This window comes from Pezoporus wallicus, unplaced genomic scaffold (genome assembly GCF_028554395.1).
Source record: "Pezoporus wallicus isolate ANWC-B61680 ecotype Strahan unplaced genomic scaffold, APGP_CSIRO_Pwel_v1 contig_14211, whole genome shotgun sequence".
Taxonomy (NCBI): Eukaryota; Metazoa; Chordata; class Aves; order Psittaciformes; family Psittacidae; genus Pezoporus; species Pezoporus wallicus.
Window position 1 is genome coordinate 1 of NW_026638699.1, and position 24,976 is coordinate 24,976.

Here is a 24,976-nt window from a genome sequence, read left to right on the forward strand (position 1 = left end):
TCCGGTCGGTGTCGGTGATGGCGCCTCGGCTGCAGCTGGAGAAGGCGGCGTGGCGCTGGACGGAGACGGTGCCTCCCGAGGCGGTGGCGCAGGAGCACATCGAAGCGGCCTACCGCGTCGGGCTGGAGCCCTGCCAGCGCGGCGCCTGCCGGTACCACGGGCACCCCCCCCGCGCCGCTGCCCCCGACCCGCCACCGGTGATAGAGGGACCCAAACCCCGCGCCTGAGGGGGGCTCCCCCAGGGCCCTTCACCCCTCTGGGCTTGGGGAGACCCCGCGTTCCTTCACACCCTCCCCCCCCGTGCGGCTACGGAGGCCCTGAGGCGATTCCCGGTCCATGAGGGTCGATGGAGAGCCGCCGTTCGCTGCTTTGGGACCCCCATTCCCCGGGCTTGTAGGGGCCCCTCTGCTTGCCTGGCTCCCCAGATGTAGGGGACCCCCCCTTGGGGTTAAGGGGGAGCCGTCATATTAAGTGGGACCTTAGATACAGGGGCTCCCCTGCAGGGTTGTGGGGGACCCTTCTTGTTAACTGGCAGCTCAGATATTGGGGACCCCCCTGAGGTTGTGGGGGACCTCTCATTAAGCAGCTCCTCATGTATAAGGGATCCCTCTTGATAAACGGCTCCCCAGATACAGGAGATTCCCCTGAGGTTGTGGGGGCCCCTTCATATTAACTGGGTCCTCAGATACAGGGATTCTCCCTCATGGCTGTGGGGAACCCCTCTTGTTACCGGGCTCCACAGATATAGGGCATCCTTCTGAGGTTGTGGGGGACCCCTCTTCTCCTGTTGGCGTCCTCCCTGGGGTCCCCCTTTCCCCTCCCCTTTTTATTCTCCATCTCCTCATTCACCCATAACCATTGTTTTGGGGGTTGTAGTGGACCCATATCCCTCCCCTGTTGGCTCTGTTTAGAGCTATGGCCCCCCCCTTGCTGTCCTCATGCCCTGCCCCCCGAAGGGATGGTGAGGGTGACAGTGGGGCTGGTTCTGCAGGAGGAACTGCCGGGGGAACCCCAACTGCCTGGTGGGCATCGGGGAGCACGTGTGGCTGGGTGAGATCGATGAGAACAGCTTCCACAACATCGACGACCCCAACTGCGAGCGCCGCAAGAAGGTATCCCCCAGCCGCCCCAAAAGATGGGAAGGAAGAGGGGAGGTAACACCTCGGGTGCCCCTGTAGCTGGAGGGAGTTTGGGAATGTGGCTTTACAGTGCCAGAGGCAGCGTTTTCCCAACAAACAGCCTCAGTGCTGGGTATGTCCTCAACATCAGAAGGACATGGAGCTGTTGGAGCAAGTCCAGAGGAGGTCATGAGGATGCTCAGGGGCTGGAGCAGCTCCTGTATGGAGCCAGGCTGAGAACACTGGGGCTGTTCAGCCTGGAGAAGAGAAGCTGCGTGGAGACCTCAGAGCAGCTTCCAGTGTCTGAAGGGGGCTACAAGGGTGTTGGAGAGGGACTCTTCATCAAGGACTGGAGTGATAGGACAAGGGGTGATGGGTTCAAACTGAAACAGGGGAAGTTCAGGTTGGAGATAAGGCAGAAGCTCTTCCCTGTGAGGGTGCTGAGGCGCTGGCACAGGGTGCCCAGAGAAGCTGTGGCTGCCCCGTCCCTGGCAGTGTTCAAGGACAGGTTGAGTGACAAGGTCTTAGTGGCAAGGAGTTGGAGCTGGATGATCTTAAGGTCCTCTCCAACCCAAACCATTGTGTGATTCTATGATTGCTGCTTGCTCTCCTCTCCCGTCCCGGGTACCGAGCACTCTCCTTTCTGTCCCACACCAGAACGCCTTCGTGGGCTTGACGAACCTCGGTGCCACGTGCTACGTCAACACCTTCCTGCAGATGTGGTTTCTGAACCTGGAGCTCCGGCAAGCCCTCTACTTGTGTCCCAGCACCTCCATGGCTGGAGAGGGCATCCCCAAGGACAAAGGTGGGTGGCAGCTCCTCTGCCATGCGTGGATTTGCTCCTAAACTTCACTCTGGGATCATGTTTGTTGGGAGAATCCATAGGTGAAGCAGCAGCCGCTCATCCCATCTCTGCACTGTTGGTTTTGGGTCCGTTACCTGGCTTTTGGGAATGACCCAAACGTTATCTGTGTTATTTCTTCACCCAGGGGTGATCTGATTTGGTTGGAAAACCTGGTTTGGGTTTGTTTCTTGCTGGGCTGCTTCCCAAAGTGTTTCCCAACTTAGTGATGGTGCTGGGGGTGGAAGCACTTGCATGGGGCTGATCTGTTCTATCATGGAGCCTCATTCATCCCATAGGAGGGCAAGAATTTAGGATCCCAGTACAACTGAGGCTCCCAGTTTCCTCCAGAGTGGACACCATGGCCTCTGGTGCCATCCGTTGTGTCCGGCACAGAGCTATAGGTGCCCTCTGGATCCCATTCCTTCCATTCCTGTTTTTATGGTGTTTTTAAGCAATATCTCACCATTTGGATTTAACAAGAAGCTGTTGCTAGGGGGTAGTCTGCACACGCTGCTTGAACTCTTTGCTTACAGCTCATGTGAGGCACTGTGGGATGGTTGCAGTTGGACTCAATGGTCTTAAGGGTCTTTTTCCAACCTGGGGAATGATTTTCCAATTGTAAATTATCTCACGTTTCTGTGATATTTGGCTTGTGCTGTCAGCAGTGTCATGAACTGCTTCAGTTCTTAACAGTATCAGGGACTGTATTGGTAGGACAAGAGGTGATGGGTTTAAACTTAAATGGAGAAGTTCAGGTTGGAGATAAGGCAGAAGCTCTTCCCTGGGAGGGTGCTGAGGCGCTGGCACAGGGTGCCCAGAGGAGCTGTGGCTGCCCCATCCCTGGCAGTGCTCAAGGCCGAGTTGGACACAGGGGCTTGGAGCAAGCTGCTCCAGTGGAAGGGGTCCCTGTCCTTTCCAACCCAAGCCATTCTATGATTTTAAAATGGCTTTGAGAAACCCATTTTGTTTGTAATGACTAAGTTCACCTTTACAAAGAAAGGCCAGGCACTGGGCACAACTACCTCCAGCCTTGAACTGCTGTCTGTAACTTGTGCAACGTGCTGTTTTAACAGACTATGAGCCTCAGAGCATTTGTGAACACCTGCAGTACCTGTTTGCCCTGCTGCAGAACAGCAAGCGGCGATACATCGACCCCTCTGGCTTTGTCAAGGCGCTGGGCTTGGACACGGGGCAGCAGCAGGTAGGTTTGGGTAACCACCTCCTTCAGAGCCCTTGGAACTGCCCTTTGGTGTCGGTTTAGTGTCTCTGAGCTGGGGTTTGCTGTTTGGTGTGAGCACCAGAGTGGTGCTGCAGGCTCTTCCTGTCAGTGTTGGGGCTTAGGGGATCAGAAGGAGCCCAGAGAGCAATGGGATGGGGGGCAATGGAATGGGGACAGGGAGTTTTATTAGCACCTGATGGGCCCCAGCACTGTGTGGAGTGGGAGCTGGAGCTCCTTTGGCAGGGGCTTTATGGGCTGCTCCTCCCCCATGGGTAGTTCAGGGGTGTTGAAGGGCCCTCACAGGGTGAGAAGATGTTTGTGGGGTTACCAGGAGCCAGCCAAGGGGCACTGTGGGGGTCAGAGAGGGGTTAGAAAGGGACAGGTGCTGCAGGTGGTGCCCATGGGGCTGTTGCTGAAGCTGGAGGGAGCTCAGGAGGAGGACACAGCTTGGATGTACACTTGGAGGAGTTCGGATGGAGACTGTGGGAGGAAGAGCCCCAGCTCCGTGTGTGTTTCCTTGGGAGGATGCCGGAGGGGAAGGAAGCAGTCACCACTGTCCAGGGATAGGGAAGGACAGCCAGGAGAGGCCGAAACCTCTTGTTCTTGGAAGAGGAAAGCGAAGGAGAGCCAGGGTGGGAGAGGAAGGCCCTGGCCTTTGCAGGGGGGAGATGGCAGCTTCTCAGTTTTGGGGCGTTCTGTTTTCCCTTCAGACCCCCCCACAGGCAGGGACAGCTCGTGTTGCGTGCGCAGCTTTGAGACCAGGGGGGAAAGCTCTGCAGGAGGTTCCTTTCCCTTCCAAAGCCTTGTAAGGAGCTAGGGCAAGAGTCAGACTGCCTGGCCAGGAGCCAGGTTACCTCCTGCTGGCGGCCTCACGCTCCTTTGAGGCAAATTCCTCTTTTTCCTTTAGTTCTCCTGACAGGTCTCTTTATCCATGCAGCGCACGCCGCAGCCTCCGTGCAGCCCCTGTGTAGGGCTCTGGGTAATTTGTAGTAAATGAGCAACGGGGTTGTGCTTGGGCTTTGTGCTCTGATGGCTTGTGAAGGGACTTGGGGGTTCTTTTCCAGGATGCCCAGGAGTTTTCCAAGCTGTTCATGTCGCTGCTGGAAGATACTTTATCCAAACAAAAGAACCCAGATGTCCGAAACATAGTGCAGAAGCAGTTCTGCGGAGAGTACGCCTACGTCACGGTGTAAGTGCTGCTCTTTGGGAAGAGCCTCTCTGTAAATATTTAGATGCTTTAGAGCTAAAGGAGCAGGGGGGGTAAGGTCCTTCTACCAATCGGAGCAAGCAGGTAAGCATCTGCCAGAGCATTTTGTAAGAGGTTTTTAGGTTTCCTGGTGCTCTCTGTGTGGTGATGGTGCAGTTCTGCAGCTGCTTTTTAGCCTTTAATGATAATTGACCAAGTAAAGCTGCAAGGGAGTTAAGGAAATGTGAAGTCCTGCAGCTTCGGGCTTGTATTTTCCTTCCTGTGCTCTCAGAGCTGTGGATTTCACCTCAGAAAGTATAGAAACTGGTGCAAGCTGGTGCTCCTGGTAGATGCTGTTACCCTGTTCCCTCCCTGCAGAGGTTTTGTGGTGTAGAGGTGTCAAACTTTTCCTTCTGGTTTTATAGCTCAAAAAGTACTTTACCAGTGGCTGGGGAGTTCAGACCCTCAGCAGTGAACTGTCCTCATGGGGTTTTGTCTTTATTTCTTCAATCCTAGCTGCAACCAGTGTGGCAGAGAGTCCAAACTCGTGTCTAAGTTTTATGAGCTGGAGTTAAACATCCAAGGGCACAAGCAGTTGACAGACTGTATAACGGAATTCCTTAAGGTATGAGCTCGGTGGGATTCAAGGCCTGCTATTCTTAGCAAGGTGGTTTAATTCCTTCCTTCAATTAACAGCCTTTGAGGTCAATATCGAAGCAAAGCAACCAAGTTCTTCCACTGAGGTGCATCCAAAGGGAAATGCATTTTCTGTGCACCCACAAAATGAGGATTGAGCAAGCAAAGGGTGGCTCTGGACCAGAGCATAAACCATGTGCGCATTGTGGCTGTAAAAGGCACTTTGAAGCCAACGTGTTCAGTTCAGATCCTTTCCCTGCAGAGTTGGGAAAACATCTCCAAAGTCTGCCAGGAAATCCCTGCGTGCTTTGTCGTGGATAGCACCAGGAGAACGGCTGTCTTTTGCATCTTCCATATCAGTGCTCATCTGCACTGCAACAGGAGACATTCCCCGCTCCAGAATGTGCTCTCTGAAATCCTAGGAAGGGTTGGGAATAGCTGTGGGAGCAGCTGCAAGTGCTCTTAATTCGACTTGAAAATCATCCTAGGTCTTAAGTTGAGCTCTGGCACATTAAAGGTTCGAGGTGTGGATTCGAGTGACAATATTTAGGGCAGGACTAAGCCGAAGCCTCTGTGCCTGAGCTGTCTGGCTGCTGGGCAGCAGCTTCACTGGTGCACTCAGCAAACCGGTTGCTCTACTTGTGGCAGGTCTGCTATGGGAAAAGACTGGTTTGGGTACGTGCATTAAACCCTGCACTGGTGAGCTTCAGGTTGGTCTGCTCCTCCTCCAAGTGAAACCATCCGTGGCCTTGTTTAGGGCAGCTGGAGTTCTCCTCTGGCCTAATCCTGCTGCTGGATCTGTATGGATGTAACACGGTGACTCCTGCACGGTGATGTCTGTTACTGAGCGCAAGAGGCCTGGGGTTGCCAGGCAGAAATGTGGCTTTACATTAACTTGGTCCATGTGAGCTCTGAAAAGGGCAATCTAATTAATTCTTCACTTTCTCTGTGGCCCTCGTTTGGTATCAACCAACTCAGTCAAGCGGGGAGCAAACCTGGCAGCCTTGAAATGACCTCGGAACAAGGAATGGGGTCTGAAGTTGCCCTTAAAGTCAAAACAGCCCACTCTGGCCATGCTGAAAAGTGCTTTTTTTACCCAAGAGGTTGTTTTGGAAAGCAGCTGGGTAGAGACTTCAGTGGTTAAAATAACTGCTTTGCTCTTCAGTCTTCAGCTGTGGGATAGCATGGACTGGTTATGACTGCTGAGTGGTGTGGACTGGTTGAGTTTTCAGTGATAACCTGGTCTCAGGGCCTTTCTTTCTGCCCCCCCCCCCCCCCCTCTGCTCAGGAAGAAAAACTAGAAGGGGACAATCGTTACTTCTGTGAGACGTGTCAGAGCAAGCAGAATGCCACAAGGAAGATCAGGCTGCTGAGCCTTCCCTGCACGCTCAACCTGCAGCTCATGCGCTTCGTGTTTGACAGGTGAGCCTCCCACTGGAGTAAAACCTGGATTTCCCCAGGTTCTTCTTTGGCAAGTCATCTGCTCCACTCTTCCTGCTTTAATTTGAGGATGTAGTGGTGAATGCCCCATCCCTGGCAGTGTTCAAGGCCAGGCTGGACACAGGGGCTTGGAGCAAGCTGCTCTAGTGGAAGGTGTCCCTGCGTGTGGCAGGGATTGGAACTGGATGAGCTTTAACGTCCCCTCCACCCAAAACCAGTCTGTGGTTCTGTGATTCTATGATTGAGTGTGTGTGGGCTTCCCTTTGGGTTTCAGGGGGAGTTCTTTTAGGGTGTGAGCTGTTGCTGCTCTCCCTGACCTGAAGCTTTGCCTCCACACAGACAAACTGGCCATAAGAAGAAGCTGAACACCTACATCGGCTTCTCAGAGCTGCTTGACATGGAGCCTTTCATGGAACAAAAAAGTGAGTTTTGAGCGCTCTGTTTTGTTAACTTTATCCACCATCCCTCAGCACATCTCTTCTGAATCCCCTTTTCAATGGGAAACCATGTCAGGAGTTGTTGGAAGCCCGTGTTTTAAATAACTCCCTCACTAAGTGGGTTGTGGAAGCCACAACCTACTTAGCGAGGTCTTGGAGAGATTCAAGTTCAGGAGCAGTCTTTACCTGCTGCCTTGTGAAAACATGAAGCAGTAGGAAGGGAAAGATCTGTGCTGTTGCATCTGGAACACTGGCTAACTGCTCTTTCCTTCCAGATGGTGTCTATGTCTACGAGCTGAGTGCTGTCCTCATCCACCGTGGTGTGAGTGCCTACTCCGGGCACTACATTGCCCACGTGAAGGACCCACAGACGGGCGAGTGGTACAAGTTTAATGATGAAGACATCGAAAAGATGGAAGGGAAGAAACTGCAGCTGGGGATTGAGGAAGATCTAGGTAAAACCTTTAAGTTGTGAGTGCCCTTTTTAAAATCACTCTTTTCACCCAAACCACGGAGGCTGAGCACGTGGAGGCCCCGTTCCTCCTAAAACAGCGGCGCTCCTCCGCGTGCTGTCACTCACCTCTTAGCAGTAACGTGGCAAACGGTGCTTCTGGTAATTGCAGCCAGGTTTTCTTCACCTCAGCCCTGTGTGAGTGTTTACACACACCTCGTGAGCAGCTCCTCTAGTATTTCCCTTGCCTGCCACACAGCAGATAAGGTGCTGATAACTCGGGCAGCAGTGGCCTATCGGGATGAAACAGGCATGGTGCTGCTTCCTTGGCCAGGGTGCAAAAGCAGGCGTAGGGACAGATAACAGGATTGCTTTTGGTTTCCTTAACACATGATGGTGTTATTTCCACTGAAGTGTTTTGCTTGGAGGCAGTAAAGAGTCTCCATTAAAACAAATCTTGATCCAAATAATGACTTGGGAGCCAAAAACTGCCTTTTTGCCTCGAGGTTTTTACTTCTCTTTGGGCTCTTCTGTTCTGATGCTGCCCAGATACCGGTGTTCTCTGGATAGGAAAAGGTCTTGATTCTTTGGAGAGCTTGGGCTGAGGCTGGACATGTTGGTTTCTTTGGCTGCATTTGATATGTAGGAGTGGTTCAGCCTTCAACTGGCACTTTGAGCACTTGGCTTTGCAGTCCTTTGGTGTTCCTTAGTGCAGGATGCTTTGTAGCATTGGGAAACGGGGAAGTTAATGCCAGAAATTTCCATTATGGTGCACAAATCTGTTCCCAGAAACATTGGTCCACCAGAATGCTTGTGCTTTGCTGCAGCTGGACTTGAGGAAATGTCTCCTCTCTCAAAGGATAGCTAAGTAAAAGCTTAATGAAAAGATTTCAGATTTAGTTGAATCATAGAATCCCAGACTGGCTTGGGTGGGAAAGAACCTTAAAGTTCTCCCAGTTCCAACCCCTGCCACGGGCAGGGACCCCTTCCACTAGAGCAGCTTGCTCCAAGCCCCTGGGTCCAACCTGGCCTTGAACACTGCCAGGGATGGGGCAGCCACAGCTTCTCTGGGCACCCTGTGCCAGTGCCTCAGCACCCTCACAGGGAAGAGCTTCTGCCTAAGAGCTCATCTCAGTCTCCCCTCTGGCAGGTTCAAGCCATTCCCCTTGGCCTGTCCCTACAGGCCCTTGTAAAAGGCTCCTTTTGTTGTAAAGCCTGGGTAGCAGGCGTGCCTCGAGGCATTCATCTCCCTTCAGCGCAGCACCTACGGATGCCGCTGCCTTTCCAGCTCTTGCCAGCAAACACCTCACAGGGCCCAGAGCAGCTCCGCCATCCAGTTAATGTTTGACACCCGCTTGCTCCCGAGCAGACCGTGAAGCTGGTTAGACATCTAGTGGTGAACTGCTGAACCCAGGACACATGGAATAAGCCCTGAAAGGGAACACGAGCTGCTCAGCCTCTCTCTTTAACCTCCGCAGTTACCCAGCATAGCCAACTCAATGCAAACAAACCTCGCTGGCCTCAGTCTTGTAAACTTATGCTGAGCCACAAGTCAGTGTTCTTGCTGAATGCTCACAGGGTAGCAGCAAAGCGTGTTGAGAAGCCTCTAGGCTGGGAGCCTTAAGGTTTTGATCTGTTCTTTGCCTGCTCCAAGCAAAACCGAGGCTCTGCTTTGTTACAGATGCCTGTGACAGCAGGAGGAGGTTGGGCACGTAAAGCAGAGGTCTGCTGCGGGCAGGGTCCTGTGTTCCCAGATGGGAACAATTTAGAAAGCATTTGGAGAAAATGCAAATCAAAAGGGTCTAGGAAAGAGCCCTGGATGCAGTGGAGGATGGGGGGGAGCCATGGGAATCCTGCCAGAATTTTCGAGAGACAGACACTTTTCTTAGTATTTCAATGCCTTCTTTAGAGTTTGGCCTATGGCAGGGCTGTTCCTCTATTGGTTTTCAATCCAAAAAGGTTGATTTGGGGAGCTGCAGCTGTAGGTGAGTGTGTTTGCTTGCCTTTGGGAGCAGCAGCTCCTGCAACGTGCCTTTGTGTCATGCTGAAACGACTGCTTCCGTGGCTCTTTGCTCCCTAAAAGCTTTGTCACCCGCCAGGATGACGCCTGGCTCTTCACAAACAACAACCTGTAAATAAGATTTTCTTTCCCTGGGGATTTGACTCTGAGCTTTGGTGTCGGGAGACCAGAACTGAGGGCGGGGGGGAAGGATGTTTTTCCAAGAGCTGCTTTTGGCTCGGGGAGATTTAACTGGGGAGAGAGAAAAAGGCTCTTGTAGAAGGGCGGTTCAGAACTGGCTCCTAATTTTAGTCCCATTGCATTGCCCCGCCTCCAGGAATGCTGGAGGGATTTGGGGCTGTCTTTGGCATCCAATTTTGCCTCATGCCAAGCCCAGTGCTTGGCACATGGAGGCCTGGCAGGGCAGAGGGACGCCGGCTAGGTGGCAAACTTGTCCCGTTCACAGAGGCTCTGTGAGTGAGCCCGTGCTGTGATGGTGTTTTCCCTCTGTTCCACAGCGGAGCCATCGAAATCCCAGACTCGGAAACCCAAGTGTGGGAAGGGGACACACTGCTCCCGGAATGCCTACATGCTGGTGTACAGGCTGCAGACCCGGGAGAAATCCCTGACAGTCGAAGTGCCAGGTGAGTGACCTGGGACTGCGTTGGCCTCTCCAGCCCATCTGGTGATCATGGAATCCCGGAGTGGTTTGGGTTGGAAGGGACCCTAAAGCTCATCCAGCTCCTACCCCTGCCATGGGCAGGGACCCCTTCCACTAGAGCAGCTTGCTCCAAGCCCCTGGGTCCAACCTGCCCTTGAACACTGCCAGGGATGGGGCAGCCACAGCTTCTCTGGGCACCCTGTGCCAGTGTCTCCGCACCCTCCCAGGGAAGAGCTTGTGCCTAAGAGCTCATCTCGGTCTCTCCTCTGGCAGGTTAAAGCCATTCCCCTTGGCCTGTCCCTACATCCCTTGTCCCAAGCCCCTCTCCAGCTTTCCTGCAGCCCCTTCAGGCACTGGAGCTGCTCTCAGGTCTCCCCTTCAGGAGCCTTCTCTTGTCCAGGCTGCCCCAGCCCAGCTCTCTCAGCCTGGCTCCAGAGCAGAGCTGCTCCAGCCCTCGCAGCATCTCCATGGCCTCCTCTGGCCTCGCTCCAGCAGCTCCACGTCCCTCTTGTGCTGCTGCCCCAGAGCTGGATCAGGGCTGCAGGGGGGGTCTCCCCAGAGCAGAGGAGAGGGGCAGGATCCCCTCCCTGAGCTGCTGCTCACGCTCTGGGGGTGCAGCCCAGCACACGGAGGGGGTTTGGGCTCAAGTGCTCACTGAAGCCGGGTCATGGGGAGCTTCTCATTGACCAACACCCCCAAGTCCTTCTTCTCAGGCTGCTCCATCCATTCCCCACCTGCCTGTGTTTGTGCCTGGGATGCTCCAGGCAGGCCAGGAGCTGGGTTTTTTCCTCCAAGCCCCTTTAGTGACTACTGTGAGCCCACAGAAGTGCCATATAGCCACTTGGTGGCCCTGTCCTGATGATGGAATCCTGATGATCCCACCCCTGTGCTAGCTCACACTTATCTGTCTTAACCAGCAAGACAGGATGGGAAGGGGTTAGGAGATCATCCCCTTGGGAGACACGTGTGGCAGCGGGAGCACTGAGATTCGCAGCCAGGAGCCCGCTCGGGTTCCTGAAGGCACAGGGGAGCAGCGTGGTTAAATGTCACCAGCAGCACACGTACTGTGCTGGAGGTGAATAATCCTGATGGATGTCAGGTTTCTTGTGCTTTTGCAGAATCTTTGCCATGTTGAGCATAAATGGTGTGAAAACAAGAGGATGGGAGCCCTTAGCAGGGCTTTTGTACGAGCGCGTTCGTGTCTTGCTTCAGAATGACTGGGGGTGGCAGAAATCCCGGTGGATTTGGCCTGTGGATTTAATGATGCTTCACATTTGCGTGCTGCTTGATTAGAAATATTAATTAGGCCCCTGGTGCTGGTGGGGGTGAGGTGTGTTCACCTTCCTCCCTCTCCTGCACAGCAGAGGTGGCATATCCCCTTCGGACCTCCACTCTTCACATTACCTGCATGAGGAGGGGGTAAATCCGACTGCTTTCCCCCCCCTTACCAACACCAAACCTTTTCCAGCTCCCACCACCACTAAAACCCACCCCCTGAGCCCCACGGCTTTGGGAATTCGTGCTGATCCCTGCCTCAGAGCTGCATTTCACTCTGTTTCCTGAGCTCTCTTGCGCTCCTTTTCCTCCTACCCCTCTGCCCAAAACAATAACCCCGGCAGAAGCCTCTCCACCCAGCGCCGAATTCCTGCACAGCCCCGCGGTTGCCTTTGTTTCCCATGGAATGCTGCCAGGGAACAGGGAGCGAAGGGCAGCAGCGAGCCCTGTGGTTGCGGGGAGGTTTCATGCAACTGTAAATTTGAGGCATTTTCCTTTGATGCCGTTCAAAGCGGCTTTTCCGGGATGGGAATGTAGATGTAACTTGGCTCTGACCTCAAGGGGGTCAAGCTGGTTGGGTTTTAGTGCCATGTATTCTCCCGAGGTGGCTCTTGTGCTCTCTGGCCACACAAGCATTAAACCTTTCTGGATATATTTTAGCTCTTCAAAACACTGCTGAATAGGAGAAAGCTTCCGATAAGGGAAGGGGAAAGCACTGCTTACACCAGCCCCGCAAGGGAAGTGTTTTTTATCTTCTTTTCCCTGCTGAGGTTTGGGGTTTTGGGGGCTTTTTCCACTGGCAACAGCAAAAATCCCCATTTCCCTCACCCTCCCATTCTTATCTCCCATCTCCTGAGGGCTTTTTGTCCTTGGGCTTGCAACGTTCTCAACCCCTCTCGCTGAGTTCACTCCTACCCATGCGGCTGCACGTCAGGACAGGCTTCAGGTGTGCCCGTGGGGTGAAAAGCTCTTGTTTCTCCCCTGGGAACGACAGATTCCTTGCCCTTGGCAGCACGGCAGAGCTGCTCTCAGTGGGAGCAAGAGGAGGAGCAGGGAGGGCCTGAAGCAGGCAGCAAAGCATCCGGCTGTGCTCCGGCTCTGCAGCCGCCCCGCTGCACGGCCCCCCACTGCCAGTGTTTGGCAGAGGCTTCTTTGCAAGCAAAGGGTTTCTCTTCATGCAGCACCAACCCCGAGTAAATGATTTTCTTGGGTGCTTTGTCTTGCACTCAAATCATCTGCACCCAGAACTACTGCAGCAAGCAACAGCCATGCACTTGGCCTTTGGAAAGGCTTCATGTCGGTAGCTGCGTGGGGAGTTCTTAGGCTTGTTATCCCCGGGTAACCCATCACAGGGGTAATTAACATAATTGGCGTTTTTCCTTGGAATGACTGGGGTTTCTTTTTCCTCCTTTTCCCACCAGCTTTCCTGCAGGAGCTGGTGGAACGTGACAACTCCAAGTTCGAGGAGTGGTGCAACGAAATGGCCGAGATGCGCAAGCAGAGCGTGGCCAGGGGCAAAATCAAGCACGAGGAGGTGAAGGAGCTCTACAAAAGGTTACCCGCTGAAGCTGGTCTGTAAGACATTGTGGTAGTATCTTGTAGTAGACTGTTGTTAAGATTAGTGATGTTTTGTTACTAACCCACAACTCGCTTCTGTGGCCTGGGCACTGCTGGAATGCATTAGCCTCTTCAAGAGCAGAGTGAATGGTGCCTGTTGTTGCTGTGTGCATGCTCTGAGGAGTTTGTTCCCTGTCTGTTTTTTCTGCCTTAACCTATTTTTCTCCCTTTTCTGCTCATTCTCATGGCCTCTGGTGTCATTCATTCCCTCTTGCTCCTTCTCCATCAGTCAGTCTCCTGTGTGCTTCCATGCGTGCTGACTGTGTTCTTCTGCCTGGTGAGCAGCTTGTCTTGGTGGCATTGAGGCAGAAGAAAGGGCTGGTCTCAAACTGCCAGCACATGGCAAGTTTGGGAGCTGTTGATCCGAGTGAATCAGCAGGTAACAGGGTATGGAAATGCCTGACCTCCAGCAGGAAATTACTTGATTCAGCCCTGCTTCCAAGGCCCTGTGTCTAAGCTTCGTAGTCCACCTGATGAGTGGTAGGGTTTAAAACTTCCCTACTACTCCTTGTGTCTTGTAATCTTTAGCATATCTGACCACAAGGACTTTTATTCCACTCCCTTGTTTTCCTCTCCCTCAAAACAAGCAGAGGGGGCACTTTCTCTGCCCATCTCCTAAAATCCCATGGGAATTTGTCATTCAGGACTTTCAAATGAGTTGAACTGCCCAGCCTCTCAACCCGTTTGATGTTCAGCTTTTGGTGCCCATTGCTTGAGCTGGGAGCAGCCGAGCGGCCACCTCGGGAGCTCCTGTAAACATCTGCCCCTGCAATTCAGGCACCAGGTTTGCCAACAACAGGGCCACGAGGCTGTCCCAGCTCAGCCGTGGCCCTGCCAGCCGAGCAGTGTGGTGGCACTGGTAAATCAGAGCTGTGGTGGAGGTAGGAACGTGCCGTGAGTCACTGCTCCTGAGCCCGGCCCTGCTGTGTTTGCCCTCCGCTTGAGCAGCAGCAGCAGGGTTTGCTCGCAGCGCTTCTAATAAAGCTCCAAAGGATGGCTTTACAAGTGCAGGCAGAGCTCCTCTGCCCCACTTTGAAGATGACAAGACCCTAAGGGCACCCATTGCCTGCTGCAGGGCACGTCCAGGCCACAGCAGCTCGCTAGCACAGCTGGAGGCAGCGTTATTGCAGAGCCGCTCCGGGCGCGATCCCGCGGGAGCTGGGGACTCTCTCTGCAGCTGCACAGACACGGTTGCTGCCAGCTTTGTGGAGCCTGCCCCAGAAAAAGGCGCTTTCTGGGGGAGGCACTTTGATCCCAAAGCAGCTCTGACAGCGCTGCGATTCTCTGGAGGTCACGGCTGTGTGGCTGGCGTTGCGTAAGATGGGAATACTGCTGGGATGTGCTGCAGAGGAACAGGGGGTTTGAAGCCTGGCTTCACAAGGAGCAGGGGCAGACTGGAAGACAAAGTGTTTTCCTGTAGCTTCTCTGCTGCTCCTTTGTTCAGAACGTTAAGGATTTGTGTTCGTTTCATGGATGGAACCGAGGGTGATTTCAGAGCTGCTTTCCCTGTGTCAGCGTAGAACAGGCTTCATTTCCTCCTCATTTCTTCCTCATTTCCCAGTGACCTCAAAGAAGGGTTTGCACATCAGCAGCAGGTCTTGGTATTAAGTCATAGAATCATGAATGAGCTTTAACATCCCTTCCAACCCTTTCCACAGGCAGGGACACCTTCCATTAGAGCAGCTTGCTCCAAGCCCCTTTGTCCAACCTGGCCTTGAACACTGCTAGGGATGGGGCAGCCACAGCTTCTCTGGGCACCCTGTGCCCACTGAGATACCTGGATTCACCCACAGCTATTTCACTGCTCCTGCAGCTGCTGCTGAGCCGTGGATGTGCTCTGCACCTTCTAAACATTTGAGCCAGGGCCGGTTTGCACTGTAAATGGTAAAATGCACACGGATGTCTCATTCTAGGGGGGTGAGAGCAGCCCAGAATAGCACTGGAGTGTTGGGTGCTGAAGGGATGGGGCAAGCACTGACCTTGTCTATTTAATGTTGTTGCCTTTTATTTTTCAATGTAACCCAATGAGGTCGCTCTAGAAAGAGCCTTTAATGGATGATCACAGCTTAAACCATAGGATCCCAGACTGCTTTGGAAGGGGCCTTAAAACTCCTCCAGTTCCAACCCCCTGTCACGGGCAGGGGCACCTTCCACTAGAGCAGCTTGCTCCAAGCCTGAACACTGCCAGGGGTGGGGCATTTACCACTTCTCTGGGCACCCTGTGCCAGTGCCTCAGCACCCTCACAGGGAAGAGCTTCTGCCTTATCTCCAACCTGAACTTCCCCTGTTTCAGTTTGAACCCCTCACCCCTTGCCCTGTCACTGCAGCCCCTGATGAAGAGCCCCTCTGCAGCATCCTTGCAGCCCCCTTCAGACACTGGAAGCTGCTCTGAGGTCTCCACGCAGCTTCTCTTCTCCAGACTGAGCAGCCCCAGTGTTCTCAGCCTGGCTCCATACAGGAGCTGCTCCAGCCCTTGAGCATCCTCGTGGCTTCCTCTGGTCTTGCTCCAACAGCTCCATGTCCATATGGTACTATATCTGTCCCTCAGTGGCTGATAGGAAAATCCTTGTCCTTCCTCAACTGCTCTCCTGTAAGCCCCTAAAGGTTTAGCAGTGTGACTTGGAACGGTCTGGGCTTCCATATGGATTGCTTGAATCTGAACTGACCGCTTACTCTCACATATCTTAACTTCACATAGCACCTATCTCCTAAACGTGCGATGCTGAGATGAGACTTGGCCGGGGGAAGCTGTAGTGGCTGTTTGCGAACTGAACAGAGGGTTTTAATCAACACTGATAGCTTGTGAAGTTTTAAAAGTGCTGTTTAATATCAGAGTCATTATAAAACACCATCTGCTGCGTTGTGCCTTCGCTGACACGTTCGGGCTTGTTTCTCTTTGTGCTTTTTCCCCTCCCAGGTTCCCCATACGACTTCATCTCCCTGGAGTGGCTGCAGAAATGGCTGGATGAGTCCACTCCTCCCAAACCCATAGATAACACTGCTTGCCTCTGCTCCCATGGCAAGCTCCATCCCGACAAAATATCCATCATGAAGAGGATATCGGAGTACGTGGCTGACTTCTTCTACAGGAGATACGGAGGAGGGCCCCGGCTGAATGGTAAGGAGTCAGCTACAAAATGCCTTCTCCAACTCCTGATCGGAACATGGTTTTGAGCCTTGTTCTGGTCCCAGACCTGTCCTTCATCATCAGAACTTTAGTTCTTTTTGTGCTGCACTGGGTGATTTGGTTCACGTGCAGATGTTAACGTTCAAGCAACTACAGTTGGTCTGATTGCAACCACAGAACCATGGAATCCCAGCCTGGTTTGGGTTGGAGGAAGCTTAAAGCTCACCCAGCTCCAAGCCCCTGTGTCCAACCTGGCCTTGAACACTGCCAGGGATGGGGCAGCCACAGCTTCTCTGGGCACCCTGTGCCAGCGCCTCAGCACCCTCCCAGGGAAGAGCTTCTGCCTAAGAGCTCATCTCAGTCTCCCCTCTGGCAGGTTAAAGCCATTCCCCTTGGCCTGTCCCTACATCCCTTGTCCCAAGCCCCTCTCCAGCTTTCCTGCAGCCCCTTCAGGCACTGGAGCTGCTCTCAGGTCTCCCCTTCAGGAGCCTTCTCTTCTCCAGGCTGCCCCAGCCCAGCTCTCTCAGCCTGGCTCCAGAGCAGAGCTGCTCCAGCCCTCGCAGCATCTCCATGGCCTCCTCTGGCCTCGCTCCAGCAGCTCCAGGTCCCTCTTGTGCTGCTGCCCCAGAGCTGGATCAGGGCTGCAGGGGGGGTCTCCCCAGAGCACAGCAGAGGGGCAGGATCCCCTCCCTGAGCTGCTGCTCATGCTCTGGGGGTGCAGCCCAGCCTGTCTGGGACTCGGGTCTGTTCATTCCTGAGTTCTCCATTTAGGAAGAGCTGCTCATGGAGGGACTTCTGAGAAAGAGACTTAAATGTAAGACTTGGGAAGGTTTTGTGAAGTTGATTCACTTGCACATGCAACCCCTCAGACTCTTGTCTGTACCTGCACTACCTCCAGATCCTGTGTGGACAGCATTCCCTGGAGCCAGCAGCACGGATATGTGCAGGCCAAGCAAATAAAATCCCTGTCTGTCACTTCTAGCCTGTCCTGAGCTGCCTCTCGAGGAAAGCACATACCTGATAGCCTGCGTGCTTGTGTTGTGGGCATTTGTCACACATCTTGAGTTTTGGGGTCAGCCCAGCCCCGATCGTCTTTGGGCATCCCTTAATTGAGCCCCAGGCTGAGTTCCTTTTGTGAAGGAGCTCCATGACTCCCGCTGAGACCAAATTAGCTCAGCTCCTGCGAGGAGCTTATAGGGAAGGAACAGAACCAGCAGCAAGTGCTGTGACGCAGGCAGTCTTTGTGGAGAGCAACCAGGGCAGCATTTATTAGTCAACTGGAAGGTCGCCCGCGGCTCTGTTTGTGGAGTAGGGCTGGGAGGGATGGAGGGATGGATGGGTGAAGGGATGGATGGATGGATGTGTGGATGGATGGATGGATGGATGGATGGATGGATGGATGGATGGATGGATGGATGGATGGGTGAAGGGATGGATGGATGGATGCATGCACTGCCTTCTCCAGCTTCTTCCCTGGATGCACCCCTCTTGCTCCCAGAGGAACATGCCCAGCTGGAGGGTTTCCACTCCTATTGCTCCAGTGTAGCTTTGCAGGAGGGGAGGTTATTTCTGGCTTTAACCTCAAAGTGCCACAATATGGGTGGTTTTTTTTCTTTCAATATGCCTAATCCCTCCTGCCTTTTGGCTCCCCTGGCTGTGTGTTGGCATGCCCTGGCTCGCAGCTGGAATTGCAGACTGTTGGTACCGGAAGGCTGTGAAGCCAGCAGAACAGATCCCACCTCTGGAGTGTTTTGTGCTCATTTAACCTGCAAATGTGGCCTGATCTGGCAGTGACCCCAGGGCTCTCCTCATTTCCATGTGAAACCTCTGGTCTCGAGGCAGCATAGTTGGTACCTACGTGTCTGAGCACCTTCAAACCCGCCAGAAGCTCAGCCCTGTGTGTGATAAATCATGTTTCTTTCCCCTGTCACCCCAGTGAAAGCACTTTGCAAGGACTGCGTGGTGGAAAGGTGTCGAATCCTGCGGCTGAAGAACCGCTTAAATGAAGACTACAAAACCGTGACCAACCTGCTGAAGATCACAGTCAAGGGGTATGTAAGTCCTGATGCTATCTACTGTTGTCAAAGGGGGTTGAGAAGCGCTTAAATAGATCATAGAATCACAATGGTTTGGGTTGGAAGGGACCTTAAGATCATCCAGTTCCAACCCCTGCCATGGGCAGGGACACCTCCTACTAGAGATGTGATTTGTGTTGCCAGCGCTGTTGTCTCTCTGCAGGAATGACGGGTTCTGGGTTGGAAAAGCATCCTTGAGGAGCTGGCGTCAGCTGGCTCTGGAGCAGTTAAATGAGCAAGATGAAGACACGGAGCACAGTAATGGGAAAATGAATGGAAACGCACAAAGCAAAGGTAGTTGTGCTGCTGTGGACATCCACAGCCTGATACCTCTGATACCTCCTAACAAAAGACACGTTGGGTGCTCCTGTAGCTGTTTGTCTTTCCTTGTGTGAGTTGGGAGGAGAGGATAATAAAGCACATAAAAAAGCTCCTTCATTTAAGGAGCTTTTGATTTGATAAGCTTCAAAAGTGCTGGGTGATCTTCACACCCTGAGAAGATAAGTAGTTTTGTAGTTTTCCAAAGCTGTGTAAAATTGCCACCCCAGACCCATGATCTTTTCATCTGCTTTTATCTGAATGAGGGAGCCCAGGGGGTAAAGAAGCATGAAAATTACCTTGATGATGTTTATTGATGGTCTATGGATGAACAGCGTAGAGCAGCACTGGGAAAACACAGCCAAGGAGGAAAAAAAAATCCTCTATTCTATACCCATATCATGAGTATTATGAGAATAGATGGGGATTTATTTGCCCTCTGCTCTTTAAACCTTTGGAAACTGGATATTTTGTTGAGCTTTTAGTGTCAGAACTGAGGGCAAGAAGCTTGCTTGAATGCAAGTGGAGATGATGGGCTGATGGCATTGATCTTGGGCTTGATGGCTCTGAGAGCACCACAGCCCTCTGATCATACCTGGTGCTGGTGGAGCACTCGGTGCAAAAAGGGTACTTGAGTTACCACTCCTCATTCCTCAGGGGCGGTTTCACAGCAGGTCACAGCTCTGAGTAGTACATTTGAATTACTCACAAGCCTATGTGCTTGTCTGGCAGGTTGGTAGGGACCCTTACTAACAATGTACTATGTTTATGATGCTCCAGTTCAGGGGCCAACTGCATTACTGTGGAGCTTCAGTTCTTAACTATCGTTTATGGATTAATGTGGGGCTTGTCACCCCCTGGCAGGCTGCCCCTTGGTTTGTCAGGCAGCATCTGGTTTAGATCAGCATCCACAAGGCAAAGAGGGCACTGATGTTTGCCAGCAGGTTTCCGCTCCCTGCGCTCTCACCTAGCCCGTGTTTAGGTTAAACTCCAATCCCTGGGAGCAGGGAACCCCTGTGGTGTTTTAGCCCTAACAAATGTGTCCTTTGTAGTCTCACAAAGGGCAGGCTTGTGCTGCAGGCACTTCAAAGCACTCCTCCGTGGGCTGTAGGCTGTAATCCCGCCTGCCTGGGGGCCACAGCAGCGGAGAACAGCAGATTTCCTTCCAAAGATTCCCTTGGGTTGAGGGTTTTGCCGCAATTTGGAAGGCAACCGCGCTCCTTTGCCCAAAGATTCTTCCTTTCTTAAGAGAGGAAACTGTGTGCAATCTTCATGGCTTGGGGTTTTTGTTGTTTCCTTTAATTAGATGAATCCAATGAAGAGAAGAGAGAGGAGGAAGAGGAGTTAAATTTTAATGAAGACATCGTTTGCCCACATGGTGAGTCTGTCCGGGGGATGGAGCTGAATGTTTCTGTTGTTGCCCACTGCTCAAGGCGTTGACCTTGTAGCCTTTGCTCCCTCGGAGGCCAGCACGAGTTGTTACTGCAGAAATGTGCTTAATTCTCATTTTCCTGGTGTTTCTTGACACTGAAACTTTATGTGCAAGTCAGCTGTCACCTTCCAGCCCAGATTTGGTAAGGCAGGGAAAAGGGTGTAAAGGCAGAGATGCTGCAGGAAGTGCTGGGCTGTGGAAGGGAGGATCTGTCAGTAACAAAGTCACAGAGAGCCAGAGATTCATGGAATGGTTTGGGTTGAAGGGAACTTAAAGCTCATCCAGCTCCAACCCGTGCCACGGGCAGGGACCCCTTCCACTAGAGCAGCTTGCTCCAAGCCCCTGTGTCCAACCTGGCCTTGAACACTGCCAGGGATGGGGCAGCCACAGCTTCTCTGGGCACCCTGTGCCAGCGCCTCAGCACCCTCACAGCGAAGAGCTTCTGCCTAAGAGCTCATCCCAGTCTCCCCTCTGGCAGGTTAAAGCCATTCCCCTTGGCCTGTCCCTACATCCCTTGTCCCAAGCCCCTCTCCAGCTTTCCTGCAGCCCCTTCAGGCACTGGAGCTGCTCTCAGGTCTCCCCTTCAGGAGCCTTCTCTTCTCCAGGCTGCCCCAGCCCAGCTCTCTCAGCCTGGCTCCAGAGCAGAGCTGCTCCAGCCCTCGCAGCATCTCCATGGCCTCCTCTGGCCTCGCTCCAGCAGCTCCAGGTCCCTCTTGTGCTGCTGCCCCAGAGCTGGATCAGGGCTGCAGGGGGGGTCTCCCCAGAGCACAGCAGAGGGGCAGGATCCCCTCCCTGAGCTGCTGCTCACGCTCTGGGGGTGCAGCCCAGCACAGAGGGGAGGATTCTGGGCTCAAGCGCTCACTGAAGCCGGGTAATGGGGAGCTTCTCATTGACCAACACCCCCAGGTCCCTCTCCCCAGGACTCCTCTCAGTGCATTCTCAGCCCAGCCTGTGTTTGTGCTTGGGATTGCCCCAACCCAAGGGCAGGACCTTGCACTTGTCCTTGCTGAACTTCATGAGATCATGATGACGTGATGGAGCGAGAGCAGCGCCAAAGATCTGCAGCTGCTTGAAAGCTCTGAAAGCGTTTAGGAAGAAAACGTGGTGCAATCGGTCAAGGTGGGAGCTGAGAGCATCCATTTATCCTCTTGGTTCGCATGAAATCAGGAGCACTTACCTAACCTCTGTGGAAACAGGGGTTATCTGGGAGTGCTGAGGGTATTGACTTACCGACCTGCTGCTCTGGGTGTCTGTTTACATAAGGCTCTGCCCCAGCCTTGGTTGTTTTCCTATGTGACGGTTCATTAGCAACATCCTTGGCTACCCTGCTGTTTATATGGCCCTTTGCTAGCTCCTAAGTTCCTCCCAGACATAACTCTCAGTAAGCTCCAGTTTGTAGGCATCGATTTCCTTGTTGGGAATGCTCCATCTCGTTCCTAGGAAGAAGGAAACCTGCCATAAATCAGCCACACACCTCCTGTCATCGAGGCTGAGCAAGGATGTCGAGTAATGGCTTGAGAAAGCCTCGGTTTAAGGTGGCTGAGCGCTTTGGCACGGCGTTTGCTGTTGTTCAGAGCTGTTATTCCCATTGCCACGGGGCTGCTCCCGTTAAATAAAAGCATTCAGCATCGTGGTGAAACATTGAATGTAGCCAGACATGACAAGAATAGGCCAGGAGGCCTCTGAACATGTTCTGGTGGTGAACTGCTACTTGATCTGTGACTTTGGGTCATATCAGAATGAGCACTATTAAATAAGGGGGCTGCTGGCAGGTCAGATTGCATCGTGTTGAGCTCACCCCAATTCCTCATGGAAAACAGACTTTCCACCTTTAAAATTCCCCTCTGGAGCCTATCAGCAAGTCTGTGGTCTCCATCCCATGGCTTTCATTTTGCTGTGGGGGAAATGCCTTGGTGGTAGGCCTGGGAAAGCCATTGCTTTATCCACGAGGTCTGGCTGGGCTCCAGCCGTGCCATCCCGGCGTTCCCTGCAGAAATCCCTTTGCATCCCTGCTGCAATTCCTCCCTCTCCAGTAACTGCCCAACCTCAGCGGATTAATTCCTTCCAGACACCAAGTGAGGAGCCCTTTGATGCCTGTGCCCAAAGCGTGTCCCTGGGTGGTGGGAGGGGGGTCACTGGTCAGGCTCCTCATCTCCCAGATGGCAAAGCACTTGTTGCCTGCACATCCACATCTGATTTCTCCCCCTCTTTTCACTCAGCAGCAAATTAACCCATTCTCATGAACCATGCAGTGTCCAGGCACTAAGCTGGCCAAGCTGCTTTCCCCCCAGCCTTGGGCAGCAGCCTCCTTGTGTGGTAAAGCTGGGCCACTTGGTCACGTTTGCTGAAGACCAAGTGGCCATCGCCGCGGCGATGCGGTCCCGCCTGACTTTGTTTGTTAAGGAAAAGCAGGAGGGGAGCGTTGCTATTTTCTCCTCTTTAGGGCTGGCAGAAGTCCAGGAGTGAGGAAAGCCGCCGGGTCCAGGAGCCTGAGGAGCTGCCTGTAATGTTAAAGAGGGAGAAGGAGCCTTTTCTCCTCGTCTTCTTTCTGTAGCTCCTCAGGCTATAGAAAAGCGGATAATGAAGTGTTTGTGCCCTTGGCTGGACCCTGCTCAGCGCTGTGACTTTGCTGTTTTGCTTCCCTCTTGCTGCTGAAACCCACATTTAGGCCTGAATATTCCCATGCTGCATCCAAATCCGGTTTGCATCACAGCGTTGCAACTGCTCCTCTGCTTTGTCCCTGCAGCTTCCCAGCTGCTCTCCCATAGGGAGCTGCGGTTGTGCTTTCCCCTTGGACATCATCGTGTTGGATCCTCAAGCTTTCACCTTCTCCGGTCTTCCCAAGCCTTATTTGTCGACCAGAGCACGTGTTGTCACATGTACACACGGTGTCCAGATGTGTGGGTGTGAGCTTTCTGCTCCTGCTGTCCCTAAAGAAACGAGCACAAATGCTTCTTGTCCAGAGAAGCTGTGGCTGCCCCATCCCTGGCAGTGTTCAAGGCCAGGTTGGACACAGGGGCTTGGAGCAAGCTGCTCTAGTGGAAGGGGTCCCTGCCTGTGGCAGGGGTTGGAACTGGAGGAGCTTTAAGTTCCCTTCTGGGATTCTAGGATAAACCATTTGTGGGTTGTTTTGAGCTGCTTGAGCAGCAGGATAAATAACCTGCGTGGTCCGGGGGGTAGCTGGTAAACCTCTTTGTATCTTCACACCCATCCTTTCCAGTCCTGAGGTGCTTGGATAGGGCACATGAAGCCATCTGGGATCATACAGTGGTAGTCTTGGTTTTTCAAGGGTGAGGAAAGCACCTGGCTCCTGTTTGATGGGCCATGGTGTCACTGTGCAGCTCGGGAGGTGCAGTCCCCCTACAGATGCAGGTGTGGACAGCCAGGACCAGCACGCAGCAGCCCCGTGCCCTCTGCAGCACATCTGTGCTTTCCCTCATCTCTCTGACACCGCTTGTGTTTGATCAGCTGCTCGATTCCTGAGCTCTGGAATCTAGAGGATGTTTTCAGGAATTAAAGTCACTTTGGGTTATGTCCCTGTCTGAACAGGGAGACGATAAAGGAGTTGAAGGTGACTTTGTGTGTCGGTTGTGCTCTGGTTTGCTGACACGGTGTGTGAATCTCTTCCCCCACATCGATACCCTGCAGTCTCTTGGTCAGTGCTGCACCACGGTGTTGAGTGCTGGAGAGCAAAGCCCTTCTCTTGGCTCTGTCCCTGCAGGTGGCCTGTGCATATCCGAGAACGATCGCAGGGTGGTTTCCAAGGAAGCCTGGGAGAAACTCAAGCAATACTTTCCAAAGGCCCCTGAATTCCCAAACAACAAAGAGTGCTGTTCCCAGTGCAAGGTATTTGCCAAACAACCTCTTGTTGACTGTAAATACACGGTCGTGTTTCTGGGTCTGGTGTGACCCAGAAGGTAATGGCACATTTGATGGCAGTGAGGAGCTGAAGCTCTGCTGTTATTGACTCTTCCGTGCAGATCTTGGAGCGTGAAGGGGAGGAGAACGAAGCTCTGCATAAGATGATGGCCAGCGAGCAGAAGACTTCTCTCCAGAACCTGTTCCATGATAAATGCAGACCTTGCCTGGGCAGCTGGCCTCAGGTATGGGGACGAGGGCACCATAGCAGGGCTTGGGGGAGGGTTTTAAATGCTTTCATCCCTTCTAAGAGCATCTCTTTTGCCCGTGAGAGAGGCTGCTGGTACCCGCGAGCCCGTGCCAGCGGAGCTCACACGTGAGCTGTGCCGAGGTGTGATTTCCCCATCAGCTGTGCTGGCACAGAGCCCTGCTGAAGCTGCACGAGCTGCTCTCCTGTGCCAGCGGAGCTGTGGCTGGCCCACACTCAGCCAGATAAGCACCATCAATATTGCTGCTGTGGTTACATCCGCCCCTGCAAGGACTGCAGTGGTGTGGCTGGGCCGGTGGAGGCGGCTTTCGTGTGCAAGCCACATTGTGCTTGCTGCTGGTCAGACAGAATTCACGTGGGTTCCAGCACCTTCCTGCATCCCAACAGCTCAGGGGAGCGGCCCTAAATGCTGGAGCCCTGAAAATAGAAGTGATGGTCATGCAAGAGCAGGTCTTCCTATGGAGCCAGGCTGAGAGAGCTGGGCTGGGGCAGCCTGAAGGGGCTGGGAAACCTGGAGAGGGGCTTGGGACAAGGGATGTAGGGACAGGCCAAGGGGAATGGCTTTAACCTGAAGGGGAGACTGAGATGGCTCTTAGGCAGAAGCTCTTCGCTGTGAGGGTGCTGAGGCGCTGGCTCAGGGTGCCCAGAGAAGCTGTGGCTGCCCCCTCCCTGGCAGTGTTCAAGGCCAGGTTGGAAGGGGCTGCAGGAAAGGGGTCCCTGCCTGTGCAGGGGTTGGAGCTGGATGAGCTTTAAGGTCCCTTCCAATCCAATCCAGGCTGGGGTTCAAAGACCTCTCGGACAAGCCTGGAGCTCTCCAGGGCTTTGAGGCCGCTCTAAAGACATGGCACAAGCCATTGGCTCCACGCCTGGGCTCCAGGACCTCTCCCTGATTAATGGTTGGCACTGAGGTCCTGCCAAGGTCTTTGGCAGGTGCCTCGGTGGCTCCGACGTGCCAGGTCAGTTTGCTGCTCCCAGGTGCCTTCTCCAGCCAGGAATTAATATGAAAGTCAATACA

At 53.4% G+C, this 24,976-nt stretch overlaps 1 protein-coding gene across 6 annotated transcripts in view; it reads left to right on the forward strand.

The window, feature by feature from the left end:
• Positions 1-6: 6 nt before the first annotated feature.
• Positions 7-24,976, forward strand: part of USP48 (ubiquitin specific peptidase 48) — a 32,537-nt gene continuing 7,567 nt past the window's right edge. For 5 of the 6 annotated variants that reach the window (XR_008972499.1, XR_008972500.1, XM_057412106.1 and 2 more), the window contains exons 1-17: positions 7-151; positions 992-1,112; positions 1,776-1,923; positions 3,036-3,163; positions 4,246-4,370; positions 4,884-4,992; positions 6,292-6,425; positions 6,783-6,865; positions 7,156-7,335; positions 9,849-9,974; positions 12,688-12,837; positions 15,801-16,001; positions 17,947-18,061; positions 18,249-18,379; positions 19,710-19,781; positions 23,557-23,681; positions 23,816-23,938. Coding sequence is in view for 4 of the 6 variants with exons in the window: in XM_057412106.1 (XP_057268089.1) it covers positions 18-151; positions 992-1,112; positions 1,776-1,923; positions 3,036-3,163; positions 4,246-4,370; positions 4,884-4,992; positions 6,292-6,425; positions 6,783-6,865; positions 7,156-7,335; positions 9,849-9,974; positions 12,688-12,837; positions 15,801-16,001; positions 17,947-18,061; positions 18,249-18,379; positions 19,710-19,781; positions 23,557-23,681; positions 23,816-23,938 (2,205 nt within the window). In the remaining 2 variants the exon portion in view is untranslated. The remainder of the gene's footprint in view (positions 152-991; positions 1,113-1,775; positions 1,924-3,035; positions 3,164-4,245; positions 4,371-4,883; positions 4,993-6,291; positions 6,426-6,782; positions 6,866-7,155; positions 7,336-9,848; positions 9,975-12,687; positions 12,838-15,800; positions 16,002-17,946; positions 18,062-18,248; positions 18,380-19,709; positions 19,782-23,556; positions 23,682-23,815; positions 23,939-24,976) is intronic. The other variant, XM_057412107.1, reaches the window with a different exon arrangement.